The sequence below is a fragment of the Pelodiscus sinensis genome, chromosome 14 (genome assembly GCF_049634645.1).
Source record: "Pelodiscus sinensis isolate JC-2024 chromosome 14, ASM4963464v1, whole genome shotgun sequence".
NCBI classification, from domain to species: domain Eukaryota; kingdom Metazoa; phylum Chordata; order Testudines; family Trionychidae; genus Pelodiscus; species Pelodiscus sinensis.
The window spans coordinates 11,676,762-11,700,697 of record NC_134724.1 but is presented as its reverse complement, the minus strand read 5'-3'; the positions used below and the strand labels follow the sequence as shown (position 1 = coordinate 11,700,697).

Genomic DNA, 23,936 nt, shown 5'->3' with positions numbered 1-23,936 from the left:
TTCCCCAACCTGGTCTCTTGTTTTCTTGTCTCTCATTAATGTGTGCTTTTTTTTCTTTTTTTTTCCCCCCTCAAAAGTGTCAGAGACTATAACAATGTGCATTATGAGCTGGCAGGATACCTGCAAGCCACGCTACCCCTCTGGGAAATATAACGATACACTGAAGCCTTGATCTAGTAAGGTTTGTAAAGAAGATCAGGGCATACATGTAGCATAAAATGAAGTCTGTGACTTTAAAGAAGCTTTTTTTTTTTTTTTTTGACACACAACATTAGACTTTGTTTTTCCACCCACATTATTCTTATTTATTATTTAAAGAAATCAAAAGAAGTTATGTGAGGGATGAGAGTAGAGCTGCATTTAAAACCCCAACTTGTATTATCTCTAATCCTAGTATTCTATACCTGTGCTAATGAAGGGAAACCAGGAAGCGAAACTGACAAGAAACCAAGTGAAACAAACTAGATTTACTCATTCCTTAGCTTCCCCCTCCCCTCATTTTCCCCCGCTTGACCAAACAGCCCAGATGATAAGTAAATTAGTTTTCTAAACTTAGTTCATTTGTACCTTTTGATCATTAATGATGGGTTAAAAAATGACATTTTACAAGTCTGTGTGGGTTGTTTTTTTGTTTTTTGTTTTTGTCCTATTAAAGTAATCCTCTTTATCGTTGTTCTAGGTGTAAAGTGGATATTACTGCACTACCTACCAAGCAAACTCATATTTTAGAAGTGCCGATGGAGAAGCATCTGGGGTCTCTGCTAATGCTAATTGCTGTTACCCCCTGTTCAGGGGTTGCTATCTTTGATCTGCGTGCCTGCCCCTTGGGAGACCCCAATGAAAGGAAACAGATTTCCCAGCGCTATGTGAGTTTTTGTTTTGTTTCTACTTTATTAAAAATACTGAAAATTGCATCAAAAGACGATCTGTCCCAGTCGTAATAACACAGCTTCTAATGGAAAAAGGTATCACACACCATAATTATGTTTAGTGTGACAAGTGAATTGACAGAGCAGTTAGCCTCTAGCAATTTGGCTGTTTGCATTTGGCAGTTTTTAAACTAACATTTCCCTTTTGAAAACTTGAATTACATTAAGACATTATCTTAGAAAATGAGAGACCATGAATGTTAAAAAATCATAATGAGAGAGAGCAAGCGAGAATAGTGTTTACAATTCTTTTTTCATCCTGGCAACATGCTCTGGTCTGTTCACTTTGGGAAGCTCAAGCTTGATTATAATATTTAGTATTTTCTATACTAAACCATAGACCTTAAAGTGCTACATAAGATAGATACACATTATCACCCCCATTTTATAGACAGGGAAACTGAGGCACAGACGGTGAAATGACTTAGTCAATAGTAGAGCTATGAATTGATCCCAGATCCTTGACTCTGAATTCAGTACTCTAGCCATGGGCTTAATGCTGCCTCTCTAAGTATATCTTATACCTTGTTTTAGAATAATGCAATTTTAGTATTCAAATATGTGCATAAGCATGCTTGTTTCCTGTAAATCTGTTTGCCTAAATTAACTACTAAGCTCATGTATACTGAAGATTGGTAGAGTTGTATGAATGAGTATCTATCTGATAATGAAACACTGATCAGTGAGGACAGGGACCAAAATTAAGGACTGGTCTTCACTAAATCTGTAAGTCAACCTATGCTACGCTACTTCAGTAATGTACATTTTGTAACTGAAGTCGAAGTAACTCCTCTCGCTGAACTATTATTTTAAAAAGTCTCTTCACTATTTTTTTTTCAGTGTATAAAGAACTCCCTTCAAGACATGAAGGACATAGGCTTCTTACAGGTCAAAGTTTTAAAGGCAGTAGACCTATTGGCAGCAGATTTTTCAGGTATTAAGTGTCTTCCTTCTTTTTATTGTGGGTCTCTTCTGCTGTGTTTTTGATGCCATGTTAAGTGCCTTTGAGATGTAGTACATGTTAGTGAATCCATCACTCAATGAGGCCATACCACGAGTCTAGCACAGCAAAGTAAGACTTGTGTATCATCCACTCTTTAAAGCTATAAAAGTAAAATACATGCCTAGGTCCCACAAGCCCTATGCATTGCTTAAGTTCCCAATGTAGGGCTTATGTGGCATAAAAGTGGTGAACAGGGTTTGGGGACCCACTGTACTGGATCAGCTTTTCCATTCATATTTGAGTGGCATGTCCTGTAAGGTTTGCCTTTTCCCCCAATAACTTAAGTAAATTAAGCTTCTTGTGAGTTGAACTGTGGGATGTTTGGGTGAAGTACTGTCCCTGGTACCTATCTCTAATACTGGAACTAATCTTCTGGAAAACATTATCCACCTAGAGAAGGGATCCCTGGATCTAACTCTTAGCCCTGTGCTCACACCAGCACAGCACACCAGCTCATTAAGTACAGTTTAGACTTGATGTCAAGTATAGATGGAAAACGACCTGAGATTCCTGTCTGAAGCAAAAACGCTAAAGTGACCAAATTGTTGTGGCATCAAGGTCTTCCTAGGTCACATCTGACTATCTAGGAAAATTATTTTTCCATCATCACAAACTAAAACTCTTTATAGTCTGTGACTAGTTTACTTCTAGCCATTATGCATTCCCAAGCTGTATAGTACACAATGTGAATGTTATTACTTGTCTCTTGAAGTTCTATGCTCCCCTCCCTGCCTCACCCATTCATGGCTCTAATATAGACTAGTTTTCTCGCAAGTCAAGCGATCTATTATTACTTCTATAATTTGTGATTTGTACTTGCGATCTTTAATCCAGAAGCACACCTCGAGGAGCAGAGTTAAATGATCTGGGTTCAACCCTGCCAGGGGAGCCAACAGCCAGTCTGAGCCCCAGTATTGTGGGGGAAAAGAGGAGAGAAATCTCAGTTCCATGCTCATGGAAAGGGTGGGGCTTTGGGCAGAAGGGGCGGGGTTGTGCCAGCTCTCTGCACCACCCAGAGTGTGGTGTGCCTCCCCAACCCCATCATCCTTCTCTTAGTTGCTGTAGCCATGGCTGGTAGCTCCAGGCCCCTTTGAATCACTGGGCTCAAGGGCAATTGCCCTTTTGCTGCCCTCTCCCTCCCCCAGTTAACAGGCTTGAACACTGCATGCCATTTTCAGCAACAGCCCATCCTGGTTTGGTGGCTGATAGGTGGGGTGTAACTATGTTTTACATGAAGAAAAAGAAGTATGAGCCAAGGAGTGTTCTAAGGGATGTTAAATTTCGATTAATCATCTAATCAAGTAGTCGATAAGGGAGGCACTCGCTATCCCACTACCCTTCTGCCTTTGAAATGTATAAGAGCTGCCTTCACAGGGGGGGAAAACTGTGCCCACGGCTCTTGTATATTACAAAGGGAGAGGAGCAGCAGTCGGGATAGCGAGCTGCTTCAGTCCCCACTCACGCCATTTCGCCTCTGCGTCCCCTGCCCTGTCCTCTCCCCGCAGAGACCATGCTGGCAGGAATCGGCTTTTAACCGGCTCCCCCAGCACCGGCTCCTGCTCCGTCTGCCCAATTTGCTGCCTCCATCTGAAAGAGGCAGAGGTGGTGGAGGCAAAGCGACTAGTCGAGTCACTACTCGACAGGCATATGCTTATCGGGGACTTGACTAGTTTCTTCCATCCCTAGTATGTTAAGCCCCAGCTGGAGAGAGAGCCAGGCCTGACTCTGATGGCCCTAGAACGGAGGCAACGACAGCCATTAACTCATCGGTAATGTTCTGGCTATTGCAAAGCAGGAACTACCTATGATAACACAACCTGACACATGTCATTCATATTGCCACTAAAAGGTCCTAATCCTTGGAAGGAGTCGTCCCATTCCCTTGCCTTTGACTCCCTGCTAGATCACTGTAATATTGCAGTGTCACACACCAAAACAAAACGTAAAAACTCCCTCTGTCTCTGGGGCAGGCGGCACGGCGGAGCCGATGCTGAGGGGGGGCGGGGAACCCTCTGATACCTCTGATCAGATACAGAGGCAGCAGTGCAGGGTGCGAGGGGGCTCCCCGAGTGTGGGGCCGGGAGCACATTGGCTGCCAGCTCCACGCCCGGGAACTATTGAATAGTCATGTCATCGCAAAGACTTCATGCGGTTACACGACAATTCAAATACCTGTTATTTAACATGCCTATATACTGGATTGGAGAGAGGCCTGTCAGCTCTTCAAATATATATTTTTTTAGATCATGTTAATTTTTAACATCAGCTTTACTGCAGGCTGTACCCTTTGCTGAGGTGAATGTTCGTTTGTGAATTGTGACATGCATTATTAGGGAAATCCTTCCTCATCACTGTTGAGACCATGGTTTGCTAACTAATGGGAGGCAGGCTAATGGAAGGTAGCTCTGTTTTGGGGTGCAAAAATGTGGCCCCTCATTACATGGACTAGAGAGGAGTTAGGCTGCTGGGGCATTATTTTGCTCCTCCGTCTTTCAACATGAATCTGGAAAATAAGTCTTGAAAAAGGATTTAGAAAGTGACCATGATTCAGCTTAGGGATGTTAAATTTTGATTAATCAACTATCGATTAATCAATAAGGAGGGGGGAGCTGCAGTGGGGAACCCAGTGTGAGCAGGGACTGCTTCAGTCCCTGCTAACACCAGGTTCCCAGATGCACCTCTGCCTCCCCTGTCACGGCCCCCTCTGCACCATGAAGACTGTGTTGAGTGGAACCGGCTCCCCCCAGCTCCTGCTCCTTCCCTTGTTGCCTCTGGTACGGAGGCAGCAAGGGTCGGGGGGAATGCAAATAGTCAACTTGAGTACCCTGATAAGCTAGACTTATTTGACTACTCGTTTACATCCCTAATTCAGCTGCTATTTGCTTGTCTCAGCAACCGCTGTGTCTCAGTAACCACTTGTGAGCCCATTAATTAAATAATGGAATTATAGAAATACTCAGAGTCTTTAACATTACACATATACATAGTACCCAATTAAGCATTTGCCTAGGCTGTCTGAATGTCTGGGTCAATGCTCCCTTTTAAGCAAAGGTTTATCTCTGCTGGAAAACTGAACAATAGTTCCTATACAACTGAGGCTACGTCTACACTGCAGGTTTCTTGTGCAAAAAGCTTTTTGCGGAAGAGGTCTTCTGCAAAAAGTTCTTGTGGCAAGAGCACCTCTGTTCTTTTGATTTACAGTAAATTTACTTACGCAAAAACGCGCTTGAGGTGTGGACGCTCCGTGGGTTTTTGCAGAAAAACAGTTGTTTTTGTAGCCTGAGTAGCAAATCTGATCCAAAATACACTTAATATCTGTTTCTCTCTTAATAGGAAAAATAACTTCTGCCCTCTTTTGAGGAGAGCAGATGTTTTGGGACATTAAAAAAAAAAATCAGAAGATATTTTCATTACAAACCTGTATCTGAAGTATGCCCTGTTAAAGATACCACCTAGATAGAACATTTCTCATGTCTACCATGGAAATTTTTTTTAAACTAATCAGAGAGGCAGAAAACTACAGAGAATGCATTGTCGGTCCTACCAGGGGCCCTTTTTCGGGCCAATCTCTTATTCTAAACAGCACAGTATTTCTCCAAACCAAAGATACTATACCACATTTTCAAAAATTTATCCAGTAAGTAGTGTTACACTTAAGTGTAGTCCCACTCCCCCTGGGAACAGGCAATGGACTTTTTTATATACTAGCAATGCACTGAATAACTGAAAGGAGTAATGTGCTGAGCTTCATTAAAAATATAAAAAAAAGTTCATGGGCAGTAATGACCAGGATAGAGCTATGAGAGTCAAAAGCTCTGCCTTTGATCTTGAGTTTCCTCAGCTGGCCTTTCACCTGACTGATAAAGGGTTGCTACAGTATGTAAGCCTTTATTGGTGTATTAGTTACTTTAGTTGCTCTTCATTAGTAAACTTAATAAGGCTAAATGCACTGTAGTAAAAAAAGCTTTTATAAGCTATGGGACCAATTCTCTGTACAAACACACAGAATATTACAGGGAGACTTGCTCAAGGACAGATTTGGATCTTGGCTGTATTCATCCTTCGTTTAACTCCACTGAGGCCAATGGAGTTATAGAAGCAATGGATTTGGTCTCATTTCCCTAAATGCTTAAACAGGAGTGTGTGCATTTATGTGTGGATAATGAACATAGAACGAGATTCTGGGGATCTTGATTTTGCAATTGGAAGACTTTTCATAAAGGGTCTGACATACACACACACACACATACACGTTCTGTTTGCGCCGCACAGAATGAAATCCCATGTCAGTGCAAGGTTACTCAGACTGTCATTATATTCAAAATAACCCACGCTTGGAGCCTGAGCCTGATTCATGAGGCAACTGACAAATTGTTTTGCAATAGCAGTGCTGAAAATATCCTAGTATTATGTGGTAATAGACCTGCCAAACTGCAAAAGGATGCAGCCATTTTAGGCAAAAATAGCAGAAATTTCTGTTCATGAAATGAGGCTAAAGATTAATTATCTGTTCTGAGCCATTCATAAATGATTAGTGCAGCAATTATATGCTTCCATAATAGAACCCTTCATAAGGAGTGCCTGGGAGAGTGTTCCAATTTATTATTATTTTTATTTAAAGTCATTTAAGGTCCAGCTAAATATCTGATAGAAATAATCAAGGAGACAATAAACAATACATAGGCTTCCAAGAGTTAACAGAAGAACAGTCTGAGCATGTAGCCTATTTTCTCAGTCACACAATGATTCAATGATGGGAATACTTCTGCAGACTAATTATCCAATTCTATGTACAATACCATTTTAAACCTTGTTACTTACTACAGTAATAAAGGTCAGATTTCAGTGTGGTTGGTATTTCTGTTATGGCTGCTGTGTGTTGGTACTGTACAGTTTACCAAATTTGAGTTTTCAACCTCCAGTAATAATGAGAATCGGAACAGTACATTATTGCATGCGATTCTGGCTTGAAACAGCATTCTGAAAACGCAGGTACTGTCTGACCCAAGTTTAGACCAGTTACAGCGTCCCATTCCATATTGAAAATGTAGAGCTAACTATGTCTAAGCCTTGTCAACCCCAACTACTTTAGCTTCAGCCTTCCTGTTTTTACATACATTCTTAGACAGTAGTTTTGTCAATGTGAAATTACTTTTTCTGCTTCATTGGATGTTTATGTATGCACATGAGCATTCTGCTCAAAGACGGCATTTGCTCACTGACCAAAAACCGGTATTCAGAACACAAAATTATAGAGTAGGGCTGTCTTTTGGCATATACCATTTTGCATTTGAAGTAGTTTCTTTTCATGGTTAACCACTTGTACCTGGTTGCAAGATATAGGTAGGGAGGTAAAAGAGTAGACTCTACTAAAATGTGAGATAATTAAAACTTTCCAAGAGTGACTGGGAAATCTTCATTGTTTAGATACTGGAAAACATTACTACTTAGGCTGTAAACACCTCAGACCAGAGACCTTGTCATCATTTTTGTTTATAAAGTGCAGTTCGGTTAATATATTCATAACCGCATTTTAAAAAATCAATACAAGTCTGCTTAAATGTCCGTTTTCTTTTTTAAAATATCTCAATGGCTGAGGTGCACAGCAAACTAAATAAAAGTAAGACTAGAATGCCTGTAGTTGAGCTAAAGATAAATATGATTTTGTAAGACCGGGGTGGGCAATAACTGGCCTGTGGGCTGGGTTTTACTGGGTTAGTTCCTGGCAGGCTGCCACCACTGTACTAATCTGCGCCTCTACAGATATGGGCGCTTGCACCTCCAGTTGGCTGCGGATCACTGTTCTCGGCCAATGGGAGTTGTGGGAAGTGGTGTCCCAGTCTGTGCTACTACTAGCAGATTTACTGGTGTTGCTTGGGTACTTCATTACGTGGGGTTTTTTGGACAGAACTTTCCATTGAATCAGTTTCTCACGCTGTCCATCACCTGATCCAGCAATTGAGTCCATTGTTCTGAGCTGACTCTCACTGAAGTCACTGGCTGTCTATACGGATTCAGAGATCTACTCACAAAACTTTGCCGGTGCATAATATCATCTGAGTACATGTAGCCTCACAAAACAAGCAAAGGCAAAAAAATTCTCAGCCAATGATAACGCAAAATGAACTAACTGAAGTCCTGACATTTCTATAACCCGAACTAAAAGCCTGCATGGTTCATAACCTGTGATCATTCGTGGAGGATAATATGTAAATGCGGAAACGTTCAGAATGGCACTTCCTCTTTTATTGCACATCAATCACCATCATAAAAAATGATCTTTCTTAGTCACCAAAGATTTAAAGATTATTCTCTATAAGCATTCAGTTCTCTGTTACTAGGACAAGTTGCCTACATGAATTAGAATAGAGAGTGCTTCGATAAAGTTTCAGACAGGAAAACAGTGAATACATATAGGTTGTGGTGGTAATTTAGTATGTGGTGGTAATTTAGTAATCCAAGGCAATGTCCAGTCTCCTTAGTGCAGTTGACTTTTATTTGACCTACCCATCTCCTCCTCCCTACCTGACTTCAGAAAGACTAAACTAACTACATTCATATTACCTTTCTTTGTTTTATTTTGTATTTTAACCTGTTCTTTCCACAGGTAAAAGTGACCCTTTCTGTGTGTTAGAGTTGGGAAACGACAGACTTGAGACCCATACAGTTTACAAAAACCTCAACCCGGAGTGGAACACAGTTTTTACCTTGTAAGTGAATTGCATTGGGAAACATGATGTGAATGCAAAACAGTGAGCAGCCTTAGGATAAAATACATGTATTTTAGGAAACAACAGGTAAAGTTTGGAACGTGTCACTTTCTCCCTAGGATGAAGTGGTTGACTGAGTTTTATCTCATACTAGAAGATTTACCTGGCATTTCTTGGGTATTTACCTTAATTACATTTCTTTTAAAATAAAAGGAAAATATACATGCTTTATTTAAATGATCGTATTTTTCAAAAACGCTGGTTTTTTTTAAATAAAGTAAACTTTTATTTTGTCTTTCTTAAAAAAAATTGTTAAAATTTGTCCGTTTAATTTTTTTAGCAATTTTTTAAAAATCGGAATTTCATCAAGAATATTTTTTTTCTTAATGCCTATAAATGCTTATCATTCACTATGCTTTAACAAAAAAAAGCTACAATTTGCTTTCCACTAAGATTGTCTTCTAGTTTTTAAATCTTAAGCATTGATTTAGCGGTGTCAAAACAGATCACTCCTCCAAATTTCTTTGCTTTATCTATTTTCTATAAGGTTTATTGGGAAGCAGTCCTATTCCAGGTTCAGCCTATGTTTCTTGCTCATCTTTCAACATTCACTTAGTTATGTCAGTTTTGAGTACTGTATTTGATTTGGTGATTCTATGTCTCTTCTGTTCCATTTTTTATGAAAAGCAATCCTATTCCAGACACATGACACTTTCCTGCCACAACCAAACCTAAAAGGGCTTTAAGTTATGATAAGAGGAAGCTGTATACAGAATTTGGTAGTCCTCGCTCTTGCTGTTTAAAAGGAATTTTGGCTTAGGCTGTGTGTCTCCTTTTGTAACTCTCCTTACCTCATTTGTCTCTTCTGAAGAAGCTCCAGATCCATTACTATTTATCCTGAACTTACATATCTATGCTTGGTCCAGATTGGAAAGTTTTCTTTTTCTGTTCTGTTTAGGTTCCTGAACTATGCCCGTCACAGTGTTGTCTGAACAATTTGGGACATTTTACGTTGCTAATAGCCTGTGTACAACTATTTTGATGGTATCTTTCAGTTTAACTTTGAACAAATGTAGGGGTAACACCTCTGGCAAGTTCTGATAGCAGTATGAATTATGTAAATAGTCATTAAATGTATTTGAGAGCCCAGAAAAGTAAATGGATATCATGTAGGTATTTGTCTCCCTTTATCAGCCTAAGAGATTAATGAGTTTTCTGCAATAAATTGGTAGAGGAATTAGTATTTTAGTTTATGCTTTTAGTACAATAGGTTCCAAACTTAGTCTTTGATGGATACTCCTAATTTATGGACCTGTAGCTGGAATGTTCCTGGAATTAGCTGTCTTTTAGACTAGCAGCTTTTTGAGGCTCATCTTATAAGACAGTGGCTCTCAACCTTTTGAGACTACTGTAACTCTTTAAAAGTGTCTGATTTGTTGTGTGTACGCCCAAGCTTCATTTCACAGCTTGCTTACAAAATCAGATAAATAGAGCACTGTGTGGATACAAAATTTGTGTCTACATCTGCAACAAAAATCTGGGGATACTTTCTAATTTGTAGGGTTCTAGATACAAAATTTATGTGTGCATCTGCAAATATGGGCTGCAGCTATCACAGCAGGGTTTATCTGTGGATAAACTTCCTTTCCTCTCTCCTTTCCATCCCATCCTATAGTTATTAAACATAAAGCTTACACAAAAACAAATGTTTCCCTGGATGAATCTCTCATTTATCAATGATCCTGATGATCAGTTGAATTGAATAATTTAAAAATAAGGAGAATTGCTCAAGTCAGAAAAAATGAGAGAGGTTTCCTCTTGACATGCCTCTTTTGGTATATGCACATGGCTTCCTAAACTCTGACTTGAGCTTTTTTCATGTTCACCTTGCCCACCCTCCTATGTGCTATTAATGTTAACATCCACACACACACACAAAATCTCACCATCTAGCAATAACTGTTGCCTTTCACATGGAAATGTGTGAGAAAAGCATAGGGAATAGCCTTGGTTTGATTTCATTTTTGGAATTTAATTAAATGCTGGTTTTATGCTCTAAGGTAATGCAGACTTAATTAGTGGAACCCTATTCTCTGATCTTCCTGGAGCAGACTGCATGTGTACAGACCAATTTTTGTGCTTCTCATTCCAGCCCTGTTAAGGATATCCATGATATACTTGAAGTGACAGTGTTTGATGAAGATGGAGATAAACCCCCTGATTTTCTTGGAAAAGTTGCTATTCCTTTGCTCTCCGTAAGTTATCTTTGCATATGTATCATTTGAACATTGATGGTTTCATTGGTAGCGAGTTTTATTTCTTTCCCTCTCTAGAAGCAACTCAGATATAGATATAAACAACCTTTGGGGCAGGGTGTTTGTATGTGTACGTATGTATACCCTACTGGGTGTGGTTCACTGTTCCATGTAGAGGCACTTACAGAGAGAACGAATGTTTCTTCTACAGCCTTAACTGAGAGGCACCTGACTTTTAGCTCAAGCTGTAGAGGCTCATGCGCTAAGCTCCAGATGTCGCCGTTTCAGTTCTGCCTGTCGGCATTTCATACACATAGTACTAGTTCATCAGTGCAATATGCCACTTTGGTCTGAAAACATAATTGAACCGTTTTTCTTTTTGTGACATCAACTTTCAATAGTAACATTTCAGCTATGTCTTTGTTCATTGTTGTTTCTTGTTACTCCAAAAAAGTAATTGCCGATCACAATGGAATAGTGCAAGTAGTTGTTGTTGGCACAGCTGAGTAGAATTACGTTTTACCATGTAGAGTTGCAGTTTTTGTTCTGTGAGCAAATGTGAAGAGAGGGTGATCATGGAAGAATAGAAACAGAATTGCATTATGGTATTGCCTAGGAACTCCCATTTCTGAATCAGGACCCCATAGCTCTAGGCGCTGTATAAACATATAGCAAAAAGACATTCAGTCTCTGCCCCAAATATCTAAGTAAAAGACAGAAGACCACAAATGGATACAGACATAGGTTGGGAGAAAACAAGGAAACAATGAGACAACACACAAGCTGAACAATATTACAGTGCATATTGATAAACACTCATGATATTATAGTTGGAAAATTACCTTGCATGACACTTCCCTATTTTAATGTGCTATTGGCTTGTATGAAATGTTCCATGTTGATCTCTGGTCTTGTATTTATTTATTTAGTGTTTATTATTGCAGAAGGTGCTGGTGGGGGGAGAAAGTAGATCAAAAATTTTTAGCTGTTATTTTATTTTATTTTATTTTATTTTATTTTATTTTATTTTATTTTATTTTATTTTTGAAGTGCAGGAAAACCAGAAGCAAACACCATTGTCAAGAAGTTGTAGTCATTCATTTAACAGCAAACAAAAATTGGCTGGTGTTTTAAAGCTGACTGGGACATAGTCCTCACTGAGGACTAGTTCCATAGGCTTGGTTAGGTGTGCGAGAGGAGGCAAGGTAGGGAAAAATTACAATTAAAATAATTAAGCAACAGGAACATGGCATTGGTATGAGCTTTGTATTACAGAGCACAGTCCAAACATCAGTGAGGGCATCCCTCTTTATAATGGCACTTCCTATTCTTTCTGCTTGAACCAATTAAGGAACATTCATCTTAGAAGTAATCTCATTGACTTCAGTGGGGTAACCTGTGTGCTAAAAATTGAGCATGCACTGAAGTGCTTTCCTAGATAACTTCTGAGCCTACCTGTGACTTTTTGAATGTGAACGTTATTAAACAGGGACAATTTAATTATTTTAAACAAGGAAGTTGCATAAAAAACTCTACATTAGTTGAAAAACATTAGTTCCAGCAACAATGTTAACATAGCCACAGTACGGATGTAGTGGATAGTATAACTTTTTTTTTCTGCTCTCTGTATATGTTAAGAGATGGTGGGGGATGTGTTACATGGCTTACTATATCACTGTTAATATTTTAAAAGATTTATCATTACAATGTACATGATATGTACAGCAGTGGGAGTGTTGCTGTGAGAAACAAGCAAATCAGGTCCCCTTTTATTTATGCAGCTAAATATTTTGGTGCAAAATTTTAGATACCCAACTATGAAAAACTCGGTTTAAGTAAAAGAACTGGAAACAGAAAATTCTGATGGATTAAAATGAGCTCCTCCTCTCTCCCCCCCCCCCTTTTTTAATTCCCTTCTATCCTCTGTTATCTCTTTTTGTGGGAATGAAAAATGGAGTTAATACAGAATGGTATGGATGGAGTTTAAATGCATTACTTTAGTAAATCTTACCATTTGATCCAAAGCCCACTGATGTCCAAAGGAGTGTTTCCATAGATTTCAATGGGCTTTGGAGCAGGTTTGTTATGAACATAATCTCATAATATGCAAAAGTGCTTCAAGTACTACATATCCATGTACATTCAGTCTCAGATTGGAATCACAGCCAGTTTTGCAGCCCCCTCTTTGCTCCCGTGACTCCATGAGTCCTTTTGAAGATTTATTTAGTGGCTTGAGTCACTGACGGCTGCAATTTTACAACAATATTAAAGTCGGCTTCATGTAAAGAAACATTTGATATTTACAGGGAGGAACAACTCTGAACATCTTTTATTTCATTTTTGATAGCATGGTTAATTTCCCCCCAAGTCCTCATATCCCTGATGTTGCTGGAAGCGAGTGGCTTGAGCAGCTGCTCTCCTGCAGAACCTGTGCTTGCCAAATGGTCTGCATGATTGGCAGCAGGCTGTGTGGGCTCACAGTGAGGAGATGTTAGATTTGGATCCTCTGTTGATTTTATAGGCATTTGTTGAGTATCCCTCAGGAAGCCTGTAATAAGGCATAGGAGTGGACTGTGAATGTGTGTGGTAAAGTCCAAACCCCATTCCGGCTGCGTTCTTTGTCCAAGATTGGAAATAAAAAAAAAAGTTGTTTATGCTGTCTCAAGCCAACTGAACTTCTTCTTTCCTTTCCAAACTTCTCTGCCTCCTATTTCATGTAAATCTAGTGTAAATATACTGTTCTCTGCCTCTGATTAAAAACCGTCTAGCACCTATTAACTTAATCTATTCAGTCAGAGAATTGCGGTTTTCCTGTCTCTGAAATCAGTATCCTTTTTTCTGAAATCAGTATCCTTTTTTTTTAAACCCAACGTTGTTACCACTTTGTCCATACATTTGAGTGCATTCTCTAAACTCTTTAATAGAGCAATAGCTGGAATCCCGTGGAGTTGTGGCTGGTAACCCCACAAACAGTCTAGTTTGTAGATGATTTGGCTTAAGCGTTGCCTGGCATTAAATCCCTTGGCGAAAACCAAAAATCATTTCACAATAATTTCTATCTCTTTGGTTAAAAATGCATGAGTTTTACTTGTGACCTGTTTGCAGATGAGATGCATTTACTTGTAGATAATTATGGGTGACAGAAATTCTCATCTTAATAAAAATAGACTTCAGTCTGTGTGCATATGGTGGGGAGTATTCCCCAAATATTCAAATTTGAGTTTATATTTTAATTCAGATGTGCTCAGTCTTTTCTGAGGTTGATGCTGTGCACAAAATCAAGTGTGCATGCTTAATTATTGTGAATGCTCCTCACAAATGAATTTCAAGCTTAAAGGCACAAATATTATTAAAAAACAGTTGGCCTCTCATGTTCCATTGTGATATTTAACATTTGCACTTCACCCTGAATTTGTTTGTTCCATATATCATCCAATTTAGAAATGGACACAATAATATATGGCAAGAGGGAAGAGTTCAAAAAAGAATTTGTCAATCATTTCAAATTGTGTGTGCATTTCTCAAATTCATTTTCTGTTGGTGAAATGAATAAAGCAACATTTGCTGATCAAATTATTGGTTGTGGATTTTTATACAGCTCTAGCAATAATATTTAGTGCTTACCGTTTCTTTGGTTCTTTGAAAATTTAACTGATGTTTATAATGTCCCACTGAATGAGGCATCATCTACATTTTACAGATGAGGAGACTGTATGCAGAAGTTTTGACTTTCCCAAATCCCCACAGTGTGTCAGAGTGAGTCTGGATCAGCACTTGTGAAGTTCTGGCATCTAGCACTGAAATGAAGACTAGGCTTAATTTTGAGTGTTGCATGCACTGTAGCATGTGTTCTTTGAATGCGACTGTAACACAGGATCTCAGCATTGCTTAAAGCTGAGATAGGGACCACTGACCCAGATAAAAATCAGTTGGAGGCCACACACAGGTAAAAGGCAAATAAAATAAAATAACAAACAAAAAACCCAAATCAAAACTTAGACCCAACACTCACTGACTTGGCTGCCATGAGAGAGCACTCACACTCCAACCCTGCAGGGGAAGGGGACACCGAGGCTTGGAGACCAGCCATTGGGTTGAAGTGTGAGGGCTGGCTTGTCCTACTGCAAGGAGAAGCTTTGAGCCTCACCACAGGCCAGATCCAGGAATGCCATGGGCTAGAGCTGGTCCATGGACCATAGGTTCCCCACCTATAGCTTAAAGCATTTGAAGTTTAAAAAAAAAATTATACTAATGAAAGATAAGGAATTTTATAACATCTAGCTCGACAATATGAGGAATTGAAGCTTGGTATGTTGCAGCAAACTGTGGACCAAATACAGTGTATGTACTTTATATAGCCTATCCGCAGGAGAACTTGGCTAAGAGAATGTTTTTCCATGATTTTTTTCTCTTACCCCTCTTACCTTTTACCCCTGCTTCTTACTAAAAGACCATAAGGTCGTTTTCATTTTTTTGCTTCCGAGGTGTCTATATTATACAAAGATGCAAGTTATATGGAAGATGGAAGCATGTAATGTGCTTCAATGAAGTTGAAAGCAAAGTATAATGGTCATATATAAAATATCCCAATGTTGGAGGGGCCGTCAGATGAAGTATTATGTCACAGGATGGAATGTTCTTATCTGTAGCATTATCAGCTTAATGTACACTCCAGCTGCACTCCTTTAACTAACAGGAAAAGGTCTGTAAAATATCCTCATCAAATAACCAAATGGGTTCAGTATCCAACAGCACAGTGACAATAACTAACATAAATGTCTCAGAGGTTTAATTTTCTAAGAGATGTCTCCGATTCAGAACATAGGGACCTGATCTTGCAAGATACTGAGTGCCCCATCTCCCTTGGGAGTTGAGGGCACTTAGCGTTTGACCAGTAATGCTTGGTGTTGCAGGATTAAGCACTAGATGTAACACTACAGTTGTATTATCATGCAGTGAGTGGGCTGAATACGTGGCTTACCATGCCCTCTCCCTGGGGAAGTTGCCTTTGAATAATGCCATGTGTTTCTTATGCTAGGCACTCTATGTTGCTCAGTGCAACTGTATGACCTTGTGCATTAGGGGGAAGAATTTCAGAAGTCCCAAATGCCGTAGACATTACCCATTGCCTAAATAAAGGGTGGTGATGTACAAGAGTTTTGCCCAGCTGTGTTGAGTCATATCATGAAGATATGACATTGGATTTGCATCAAAGGAGAATACACGGTAATGTTTTCCTTCAGTGCAAAAACAAACAAAAAACACACCTAACTTAAAGCGTGTTTCTTTAAGATGAAACAAAGAACGGCCTTCCTTTCTTGAGTAAGGTTCCCGTGTTCTCAGTGTTGTATGTTATATGAACTATTGGTTTAACTATTTCATTAAAATTCTCAAGCAGTCAGTAAGGGGGTTGCTTAATCAACATCAATACCATGTTCAGTCACAAAATGAGGGTGTTTACAAGAACCATTCTGTAAATATATTCATTCATTTGAGAGAAACTCAATGCACTATTGGCCTGGATGGATAGAAAGCTGAGAGAGGACTTTACAATGGATTCATGCCTTAGTTCTCATTTGGTTTGAAGGAGACATCCAAGCTCAGATATAAAATCAAATTATTGGGAGGTACGTCATGGCATGGTGCGGGGTTGCAAAGGTGCATATCTGCAACTCTGGGCTGTTTCAGGTATGGAGCATAACGTAAGTTAGAGCAACCCTTGAGGCTGCCTTATTTTGTGTCAGCTTCCCTGTGATCACCAATGGGCTGCCATGTAATCCAAAATATTTCGAGTACAAAGCATCCCAGCCACCCCAGCCCCTCCCTGACATAATTCTGCCACATAATTCCTACATTACAAGGGAGGGCAACTGGGTGGAGGTAGCAGTGTAATGCTAGCTCTTTGTAATGAGTGAATTTCTCAAGTGCGTAGTATGCTCTCCTTGGAACAGCAAGGAAAGGGCCATCGCAGGTTCCAGAATCTGCCTGACCGTACTTACTTGAATACTTAGAGCAGGAATGTCTAAAGATCAGTCCAAGGACTAAATTCACACCACAGATGCCTTCTCCCCCCAAAAATGAAGGGTGAGGCCAAAGATGATCATGTTCTTCAGTTCACTCAAGCAAGAAGTTTCTATTGGTTTGACAAGAAAGCAACAAATACAGGCAAATATGAGTGTCCATTTTAATATGGCATGATGCTCTCCCTTCTTTTGATGGAAAAATGCTGTTATGGGAAAGTCAACATTTTCCCATGGAAAATTTCCTGATATTTTTCCCTTTCATCAGGAAAATCTAACAGGTTGACCTGGATCAATACATGTGTAGGTCCAACTTAAACTATTCTGTGTAGGGCAGTTAGATGTTTATCTGTGTCCTCCTAAACTACTGCAGTGCCTGAGGAGAGTTGTAATTCAGTGCCTCATGCTTTCTGGAAGAGTACATGTGTGGTTGAACTGTAGTAGTGCCTTATGGGAATCGCATGGTGTCAGCTGACTGGAAAGCCTGGCTGACATAAAAAAAGGGGGGCTTCAGGTGCTTGAAATTGATAGCTCAGATGGGACAAAGGTTGATTTCAAGCCAACTGGAAATGAAACATTTGAAAATTTCCATTTTATGAAAAACTTCAATATTTTGACTTTTGGTCCCACTTCAGGACAAAAATTGGAATTTCCTACAAGATGGACATTCTGGGGTTTTTTTCAACCATCTCTAGTCTCAGGTCTTGCCTCAGCTCTTGAAGTGACAATGGAAAGTCGGCGCTTTCTTTGCTTGTAAAGCTTGCAGGGGAATAGGGCATTTTAGATGAATTACTATGTTTAATAATCCTAGGACTGACTTACTTATTGCAGCCTATCTAGCAACATCACTCGTATTAGGACCCTGTATGCTAGGTGCATTACAAATTTAGAGAAAGCGACGGTCTCTGCCTCAGACAGCTAACAAACTAAAAGGCAATGTGTTACCTGTGAATGTAAACAAGCAAGTAGGGTGGGGTAGGGAGGAGGAAGTTAGGAGAATAATGGTATACAAGGAAATTTTACCATCAGTATCAGTAACTGTAGTAGATAGATAACTCTTCTGTATGCATCATAACAAGGGTGAGTGAGTGTCAAAGGCATTTAAAAGAAGATGAAGTGGAAGCTTTATGGATTCTTTATGGATTGGAAGGGGGTTTGTTTTGTTTTGTTGTTTGATGGAAGAGCTTACAAGTAAACACACAGGGACTCTTGGGCAAAGCAGAAAACTGGGACTCTGAGCTATACCATTGAATACATGTTTTTTTAGGAATGAAGAAAAAAATCTGTAAGGTGAGTGTGTGTGTGTGTGTGTGTGTGTGTGTGTGTGTGTGTGTGTGTGTGTGTGTAGACAATAGGGTGAGCAGGTACATCATACTGAAGAAAACTTTTGGTTCTGAGAATTCTTCAAATTTTCTGTTCAAAGCTTTTCTTAGACATTACTTTGTCGTTTGAAATAGACCAAGCTGTGATGATGTAGGAATCTTTTTCTTCTAGCATATTGGTCTACCTAAAACCAAATTGTCTAGGAAAACCATCCTATCTGGCCTCAGACCTTACAAAAAGGAGCAAATCAATAAGTCAGACTTTCCTGCCCTAAGCTTTAAATCAACCTGTTACAGGCAATCTTGCACATAACCAGCTCTCCCAAACAATGCAGGCATTCCGTCGTGGGAACCAATCAAGGTCTAAAACAAAGGGTCTTGAAGGAGCAGCCTTAACCAGCTCTCTGCAGGGATCCTACCCTCTGCCATGTTGAAATTTAGATCAGAAGTGTGTGTGTGCGTAAAACGCATTCCCTTTTTACCTAGATGTAATATTCAGTATTCATTGACAGCCTTCCCAGACACAAGTATTGCTATACACACAACTCATTGAACTAATTATTCAGTGAAATCTCTGGGGTACCTAGCCCAAAGCAAAAGTGATGATAGTTGGGGTTACAAACAGTAGGTCAGATTAAAGTATTTTCTATCTAGCTTCAGTTTATCTGTTCATATTTCCCAGAGCTCAAGGGAATCCTTCAGTTTATCTGTTCATATTTCCCATAGCTCAAGGGAATCCTTACAATGAACACAGCCATCCCAAGAGCCCTCAGTGCCAGACATGAGGCCGTCCCCACATAGCAGACCCCACCCTCCTCTCTACCCCTTTTCCCAAGCTCCGCCCTTGCTATGCCCCCAGCCCGCCCTCTTGCCTCCTCCCCATAGCATTGCAGCCCAAGGTATTACAGGGGTCTGGTGTGCCAGGTCTCTGCTGCTGCAGGGAAGCCAAGCTCATCAAGCTAGGACTGAAGTGCAGCAGGCCCCTGTAATTCTCCAGGTTTCTCCCGTCTATAGGACGGTTGGGGTGGCTACTGCAGGGCCTCCAAAGACATGGGGCATTGAGTGGCTGCACCAAACCGTCTTATGTTTGGGATGGCTCTGGCCATGAGCAGCAAAGGTGTGGGGAAAAAGTGGACCCCAAATCAAAACATTTGAATCTCTCTTGAATGGCCACACAAGTGCACAGCTCCCAGGGAAATGTATGGCAGTGAAAGCTATCCTGGGCATTTTTCTTCTGAGAACTTTTGAGAGATGCTTCCTTTTTATTTCCATGTGACCAAGTGTACTAAAATTTCCCCACTGCATTTGTTGAATCAAACTGGGTGCTACTAGGGGTTGTTTAATTCAGTAGTCAACAAAAAACATAAGGTAGAAAAACCACCACTTTATATTCAGTTTCCCCCGTTTTTGTTTTTAAGAAGGACAGGAAACTAGGAAATCAATGTGAATATTTTCGTGTTGGACTGAACTATAATTTCCCATTTCCTCTACACAAACTAAACAGAATTCAGAATAAGAAATAAAACTGATTGTATGTTAACTGATTGTTAACACTTCCAACAGATCTAATGTGAGTACAGTTGGTGAAGTATAATAGTAATGGTGATGACATTTAAAAGCACATTTCTGGCTTTTTAAAAGATCTTCCAAAGTGAAACATTCTCTCAGATTGTATAATTTGTTGCAATGGAGATTAATTCTTTGTTGATTCCAGACTTGCTGCACATGGAGCCACACCCAAAGCATTTGAGTCTGTTCTCGCTGTGTAAATCAGGAGAGAAATCAATGGAATTTGCTCTGGTATAAAAAGGCGTAATGCCAGAATCAAAGTCAGTAGTCGAGCTAAAGCTCTTGGCCATGTTTCGTACTACTGTGTTTGATACTTTCCTTGTCTAGATTTTTGAAATCGATAATTAAATAATATGCACCGTGAACAAATAAATGAATACTGCTTACCAGATTATTGTCAAGGATGTTTTTCCACACTAGGAGCAGAGGAAGAACTATGAGAAAAGTGTATCAGAAAGATGCAGAAAATCACCAAAACATGTATAATTAGATTATATAATTCATTTTAGCTTTTGATGTTATTTTTAATTATCAGACATATACATTAAAGTCTGAATTGTATGTTGAGACACCTATTGTGGATGCGTGTTCACATATGCATCTCTGAGAAGATGTTTTCAGCAGCATTCCTTTTACTTGCTGCAGAAATGTCCAATGTGTTCTCCAGGCTAACAGGCTGCCAGAGTTACTGGCCAAGAATCCAATACATCTGGATTACTTTGAGGCTTTAGATTGCTCTCATAATATTAAGGAAGAAAGTTGTGGAGATGATTGATTCTCTAAGGTCTATGGAAGGTGTTTTTTTTTTTTTTTTTAAATGGAGACCTGTAACACACTCATTGGCTGGTGGACGGGCTGTTTGGAAGACTCTATCTAAAAATTTGAGAGTGCCATTGGTTTCAGGCCTTCTTCAAGCAGATCTGATGTCTCTTTGGAGGCCTTTATTAGTGCTGTCTCTCCAGCTAGAATGATTCCATAGGATCATTGAATATTAGAACTGGAACAGACCTCGAGAGGTCATCAAGTCCAGTCCCCTGCCGTCATGGCAAGACCAAGCACCATCTAGATTATCCCTGATAAAATGTCTATCTAATCTGCTCTTAAATATCTTCAATGATGGAAATCCCACAACCTCCCTAGGCAATTTATTCCAGTGTTTAACCACCCTGACAGTTGGGAAGTTTTTCCTAATGTCCAACCTAAACCTCCTCTGTTGCAATTTAAGCCCGTTGCTTCTTGTCCTATCCTCGGAGGTCAAGGAGAACAATTTTTCTCCCTCCTCCTTGTGGCACCCTTTTAGGTACCATATGTAACATCCTTCTGTGGCTCATCTGCCCATAGGGAAGCTGACAGACTTGCACACACCCTTAGGCAAAGTGTATGGGGGTGCAACTCCATGTTCCTGGAAGAGATGGGGCTTTGAGTAGAAGGGGCAGGGCTTGGGTTACACTCTTCCAGTCATTACTGCTGGAGGTGTCTGAGCGCCCTGGATCCTATTGAATTGCTGGGCCCTGGGGCAGCTGTCTGCTTATCCCCTCGTTTGAGGGCCTGCCTTCCAAAGGTTCTTATATCACATCAGCTGGCTATGAGGAGTGAGTATAGACTTGGTGGTATTATGTCCATAACTAGCATGGGTGGGTTCATGGAGGGAATGACGGATGTAATACATAAAGGTTTCTTGTTAAGCAGCAGAGGTGAGTGAAAACTGTGATATGCATCATTACGAACTGTGTCAAAAGGGAAGCTATCCTGACTTCCCGAAGTGCTTTAATTCTTATCATATGTCTTTCATAAGGCTGCTTGAAAACTTTCAAACAAAACATAATCAGCACCTAGCAGCTCACATTGCATCCATATACTCTTGGAATATGAGGCATAAACATGACCCTACCACTAGTAGTGCTGTTATATTGAGGGACCTACCCCCCGACAGGTCCATATTTGGCAGCATTGTCTGAAACTGGTGGGCTGTGAAGTGAGCTGTGATGTATCCCCTTTATGTTTTATCCCATGTATGTTGCACCTGTATGTGGCTTGAAATGGTCATTTAATGAAAGCAGGATCAATCTAAAATCAATTAGATAGTGTACCATATATATAAAATATTTGAAAAATAAAACACAGACCTATCAATCCCAAAACCTCCTGTTTGGTGAATTTTTGGATGACGGCATTAGTTAAAACTGGAATTCCTGTTTGAATCCCATTGAGGATGCAAACTAGTTATTTATGGGGGCTCTCTTTCCTTTAACCATTAGCCAGGAAAACCATCAATCTGTTGAAAAACTATTCAGTGAAGAGAAGGTGGAGCAGCATTGGGAAGGAAATTACCTTTCCCTTGTTATCTGAAAACATTGCACTCCCGTTTTTGCTTTCTGCCCCTGCTTCCCCCCCCCCCCCCCCCAGCCTTTACCTATTTTCACAATGGCTTGTATGAGCACTTGTACTAAATTAATGCCTTGACAGCAATAGCTATTTTAAATATGGTTGCAATTTCAGGCCCCCAAATTTCCTCTGTTATCTTTAATCTTTGCGCATTACAGTCCCCAAATGGAGATTTTCGGTGAATGGCCGTTTTTATGTTGCTGCTGTTTAGAATTAACTGGTCTGCTTCCTAAAAAGCCAAATGTTTAATCAATACATATCCTACTGTGTATAATAAATACATTTCTGCCATCACTTTTGAAGAGAGGATGCCATTGATTTGAGCCAAATAGTTTGCAAAATGGTGAAGAAGATAGGTTGTTGGGTTTTTTTTTCATAGATATTTAACATGATAGGGCCAACAGGCAGATTAGGGCATAGAAACAGCATCTGAAATTCTAAGGGGAAAGTCTTTTACAGGAATTTGTTTATTTTGAACATTTGTTACATTAACATTCGTTCCAGTTACAATGATTGATTGACTTGGACTCTTTGTTTTGTGGCTGATAATTTGACAACCTTTCAATTCTCCAAAATTTGGAGAATTGGTATTTTGATTTTTCTTGTTGTGTGTTTCTTTTTCTAATCTTTGGAAGAAAACATTTTAAATCTGCAATAACAGAGGCTGATTACTTCACATCAACTCACTGGCTTCCAGGACAGAATTTTCAAGCTTCAAGCTGGTAATTGTTGTACTGCTCTGCTATAAAAATATAAGGTCTGCAAATTAAAGTTGGATTGTAATAGTTTTAATCTGCAATTTTATAGTCCTCTGAGCCAATGGTCATGTTGCATTTCAGGATTTTACAATACTGTTATCTTTTCTGTGAGAGGGTAGTCGTTCAAAAGCTATTTTAGCAGCAGCAGAGAGTTAATATTTATTGATACACTTTATTCATTTATTATAATTTTAGATTAGAAATGGACAGCAATGTTCTTATTCACTGAAGAATAAAGACCTTGAACTTGCTTCAAAAGGAGTAATTTACTTGGAGTTGGAAGTCCTATTTAATCCAGTAAGTTTAAATGTTTTCACTTAACTCATCCTCTGCAAAAGAAACTGGAACGTGTAAGCTGGCTAGTGCCAAGGGGTTGGGCTTTTTAAACAAAGGAACTGAATGGGGAAGGTCCTGACCTGGTTGCATCTGGAGGGAAGGTTGGGCTTTATTTTTTTTTAATATAAAGAAATACTGGCAGATCACAGCGCTTCAACATTCCATCCAAGTTGATATTACAATGAAATGGCAGCTTTGGGCTGGAGATGACCACAGATGTTGTAGGATGAAGTGTGGGTTGTTGCACGAAAGGGCTTAATTTACAGCAAAAACAACAACAACAAAAAGGGAGTTAATGTTTGTTCTTATGCAGGAATTTTAATTTCTTCCCAGAAGGTTGACCCACAATAACCTTTTCAGAGTTTGTTGACAGGAACAAAAATTCAAAGCCACAAATATGGGGCACCACGCATGAAGTGGAGGTTGCAGCTTGCATATGTCCCACAGTCTTTTACTGAGTTAAATTCTGTTTTACATTCAGTGTTGCTGGAGAGCATGAAACTCACTTCTTACTAGCCACTTTTTATGGTCATGTGGAGAGCGAAGTTTTATTTATTTCAGTGGTGGATAGGGACAATTTTGCCTTATATGGAGTTTAAGTTTGGGATGTTGCTATAGGGAACAATGATCACTGTTTTTTAGCAAAGAA

At 39.6% G+C, this 23,936-nt stretch overlaps 1 protein-coding gene across 11 annotated transcripts in view; it reads left to right on the top strand.

Moving 5' to 3' along the window:
- Window positions 1–23,936, top strand: part of MCTP2 (multiple C2 and transmembrane domain containing 2) — a 182,641-nt gene that overhangs the window by 95,003 nt on the left and 63,702 nt on the right. For all 11 annotated transcript variants that reach the window (XM_014575411.3, XM_025186568.2, XM_014575410.3 and 8 more), the window contains 5 exons: window positions 680–866; window positions 1,770–1,863; window positions 8,540–8,642; window positions 10,795–10,897; window positions 23,147–23,248. In XM_014575411.3, the coding sequence (XP_014430897.2) occupies window positions 680–866; window positions 1,770–1,863; window positions 8,540–8,642; window positions 10,795–10,897; window positions 23,147–23,248 (589 nt within the window). The remainder of the gene's footprint in view (window positions 1–679; window positions 867–1,769; window positions 1,864–8,539; window positions 8,643–10,794; window positions 10,898–23,146; window positions 23,249–23,936) is intronic.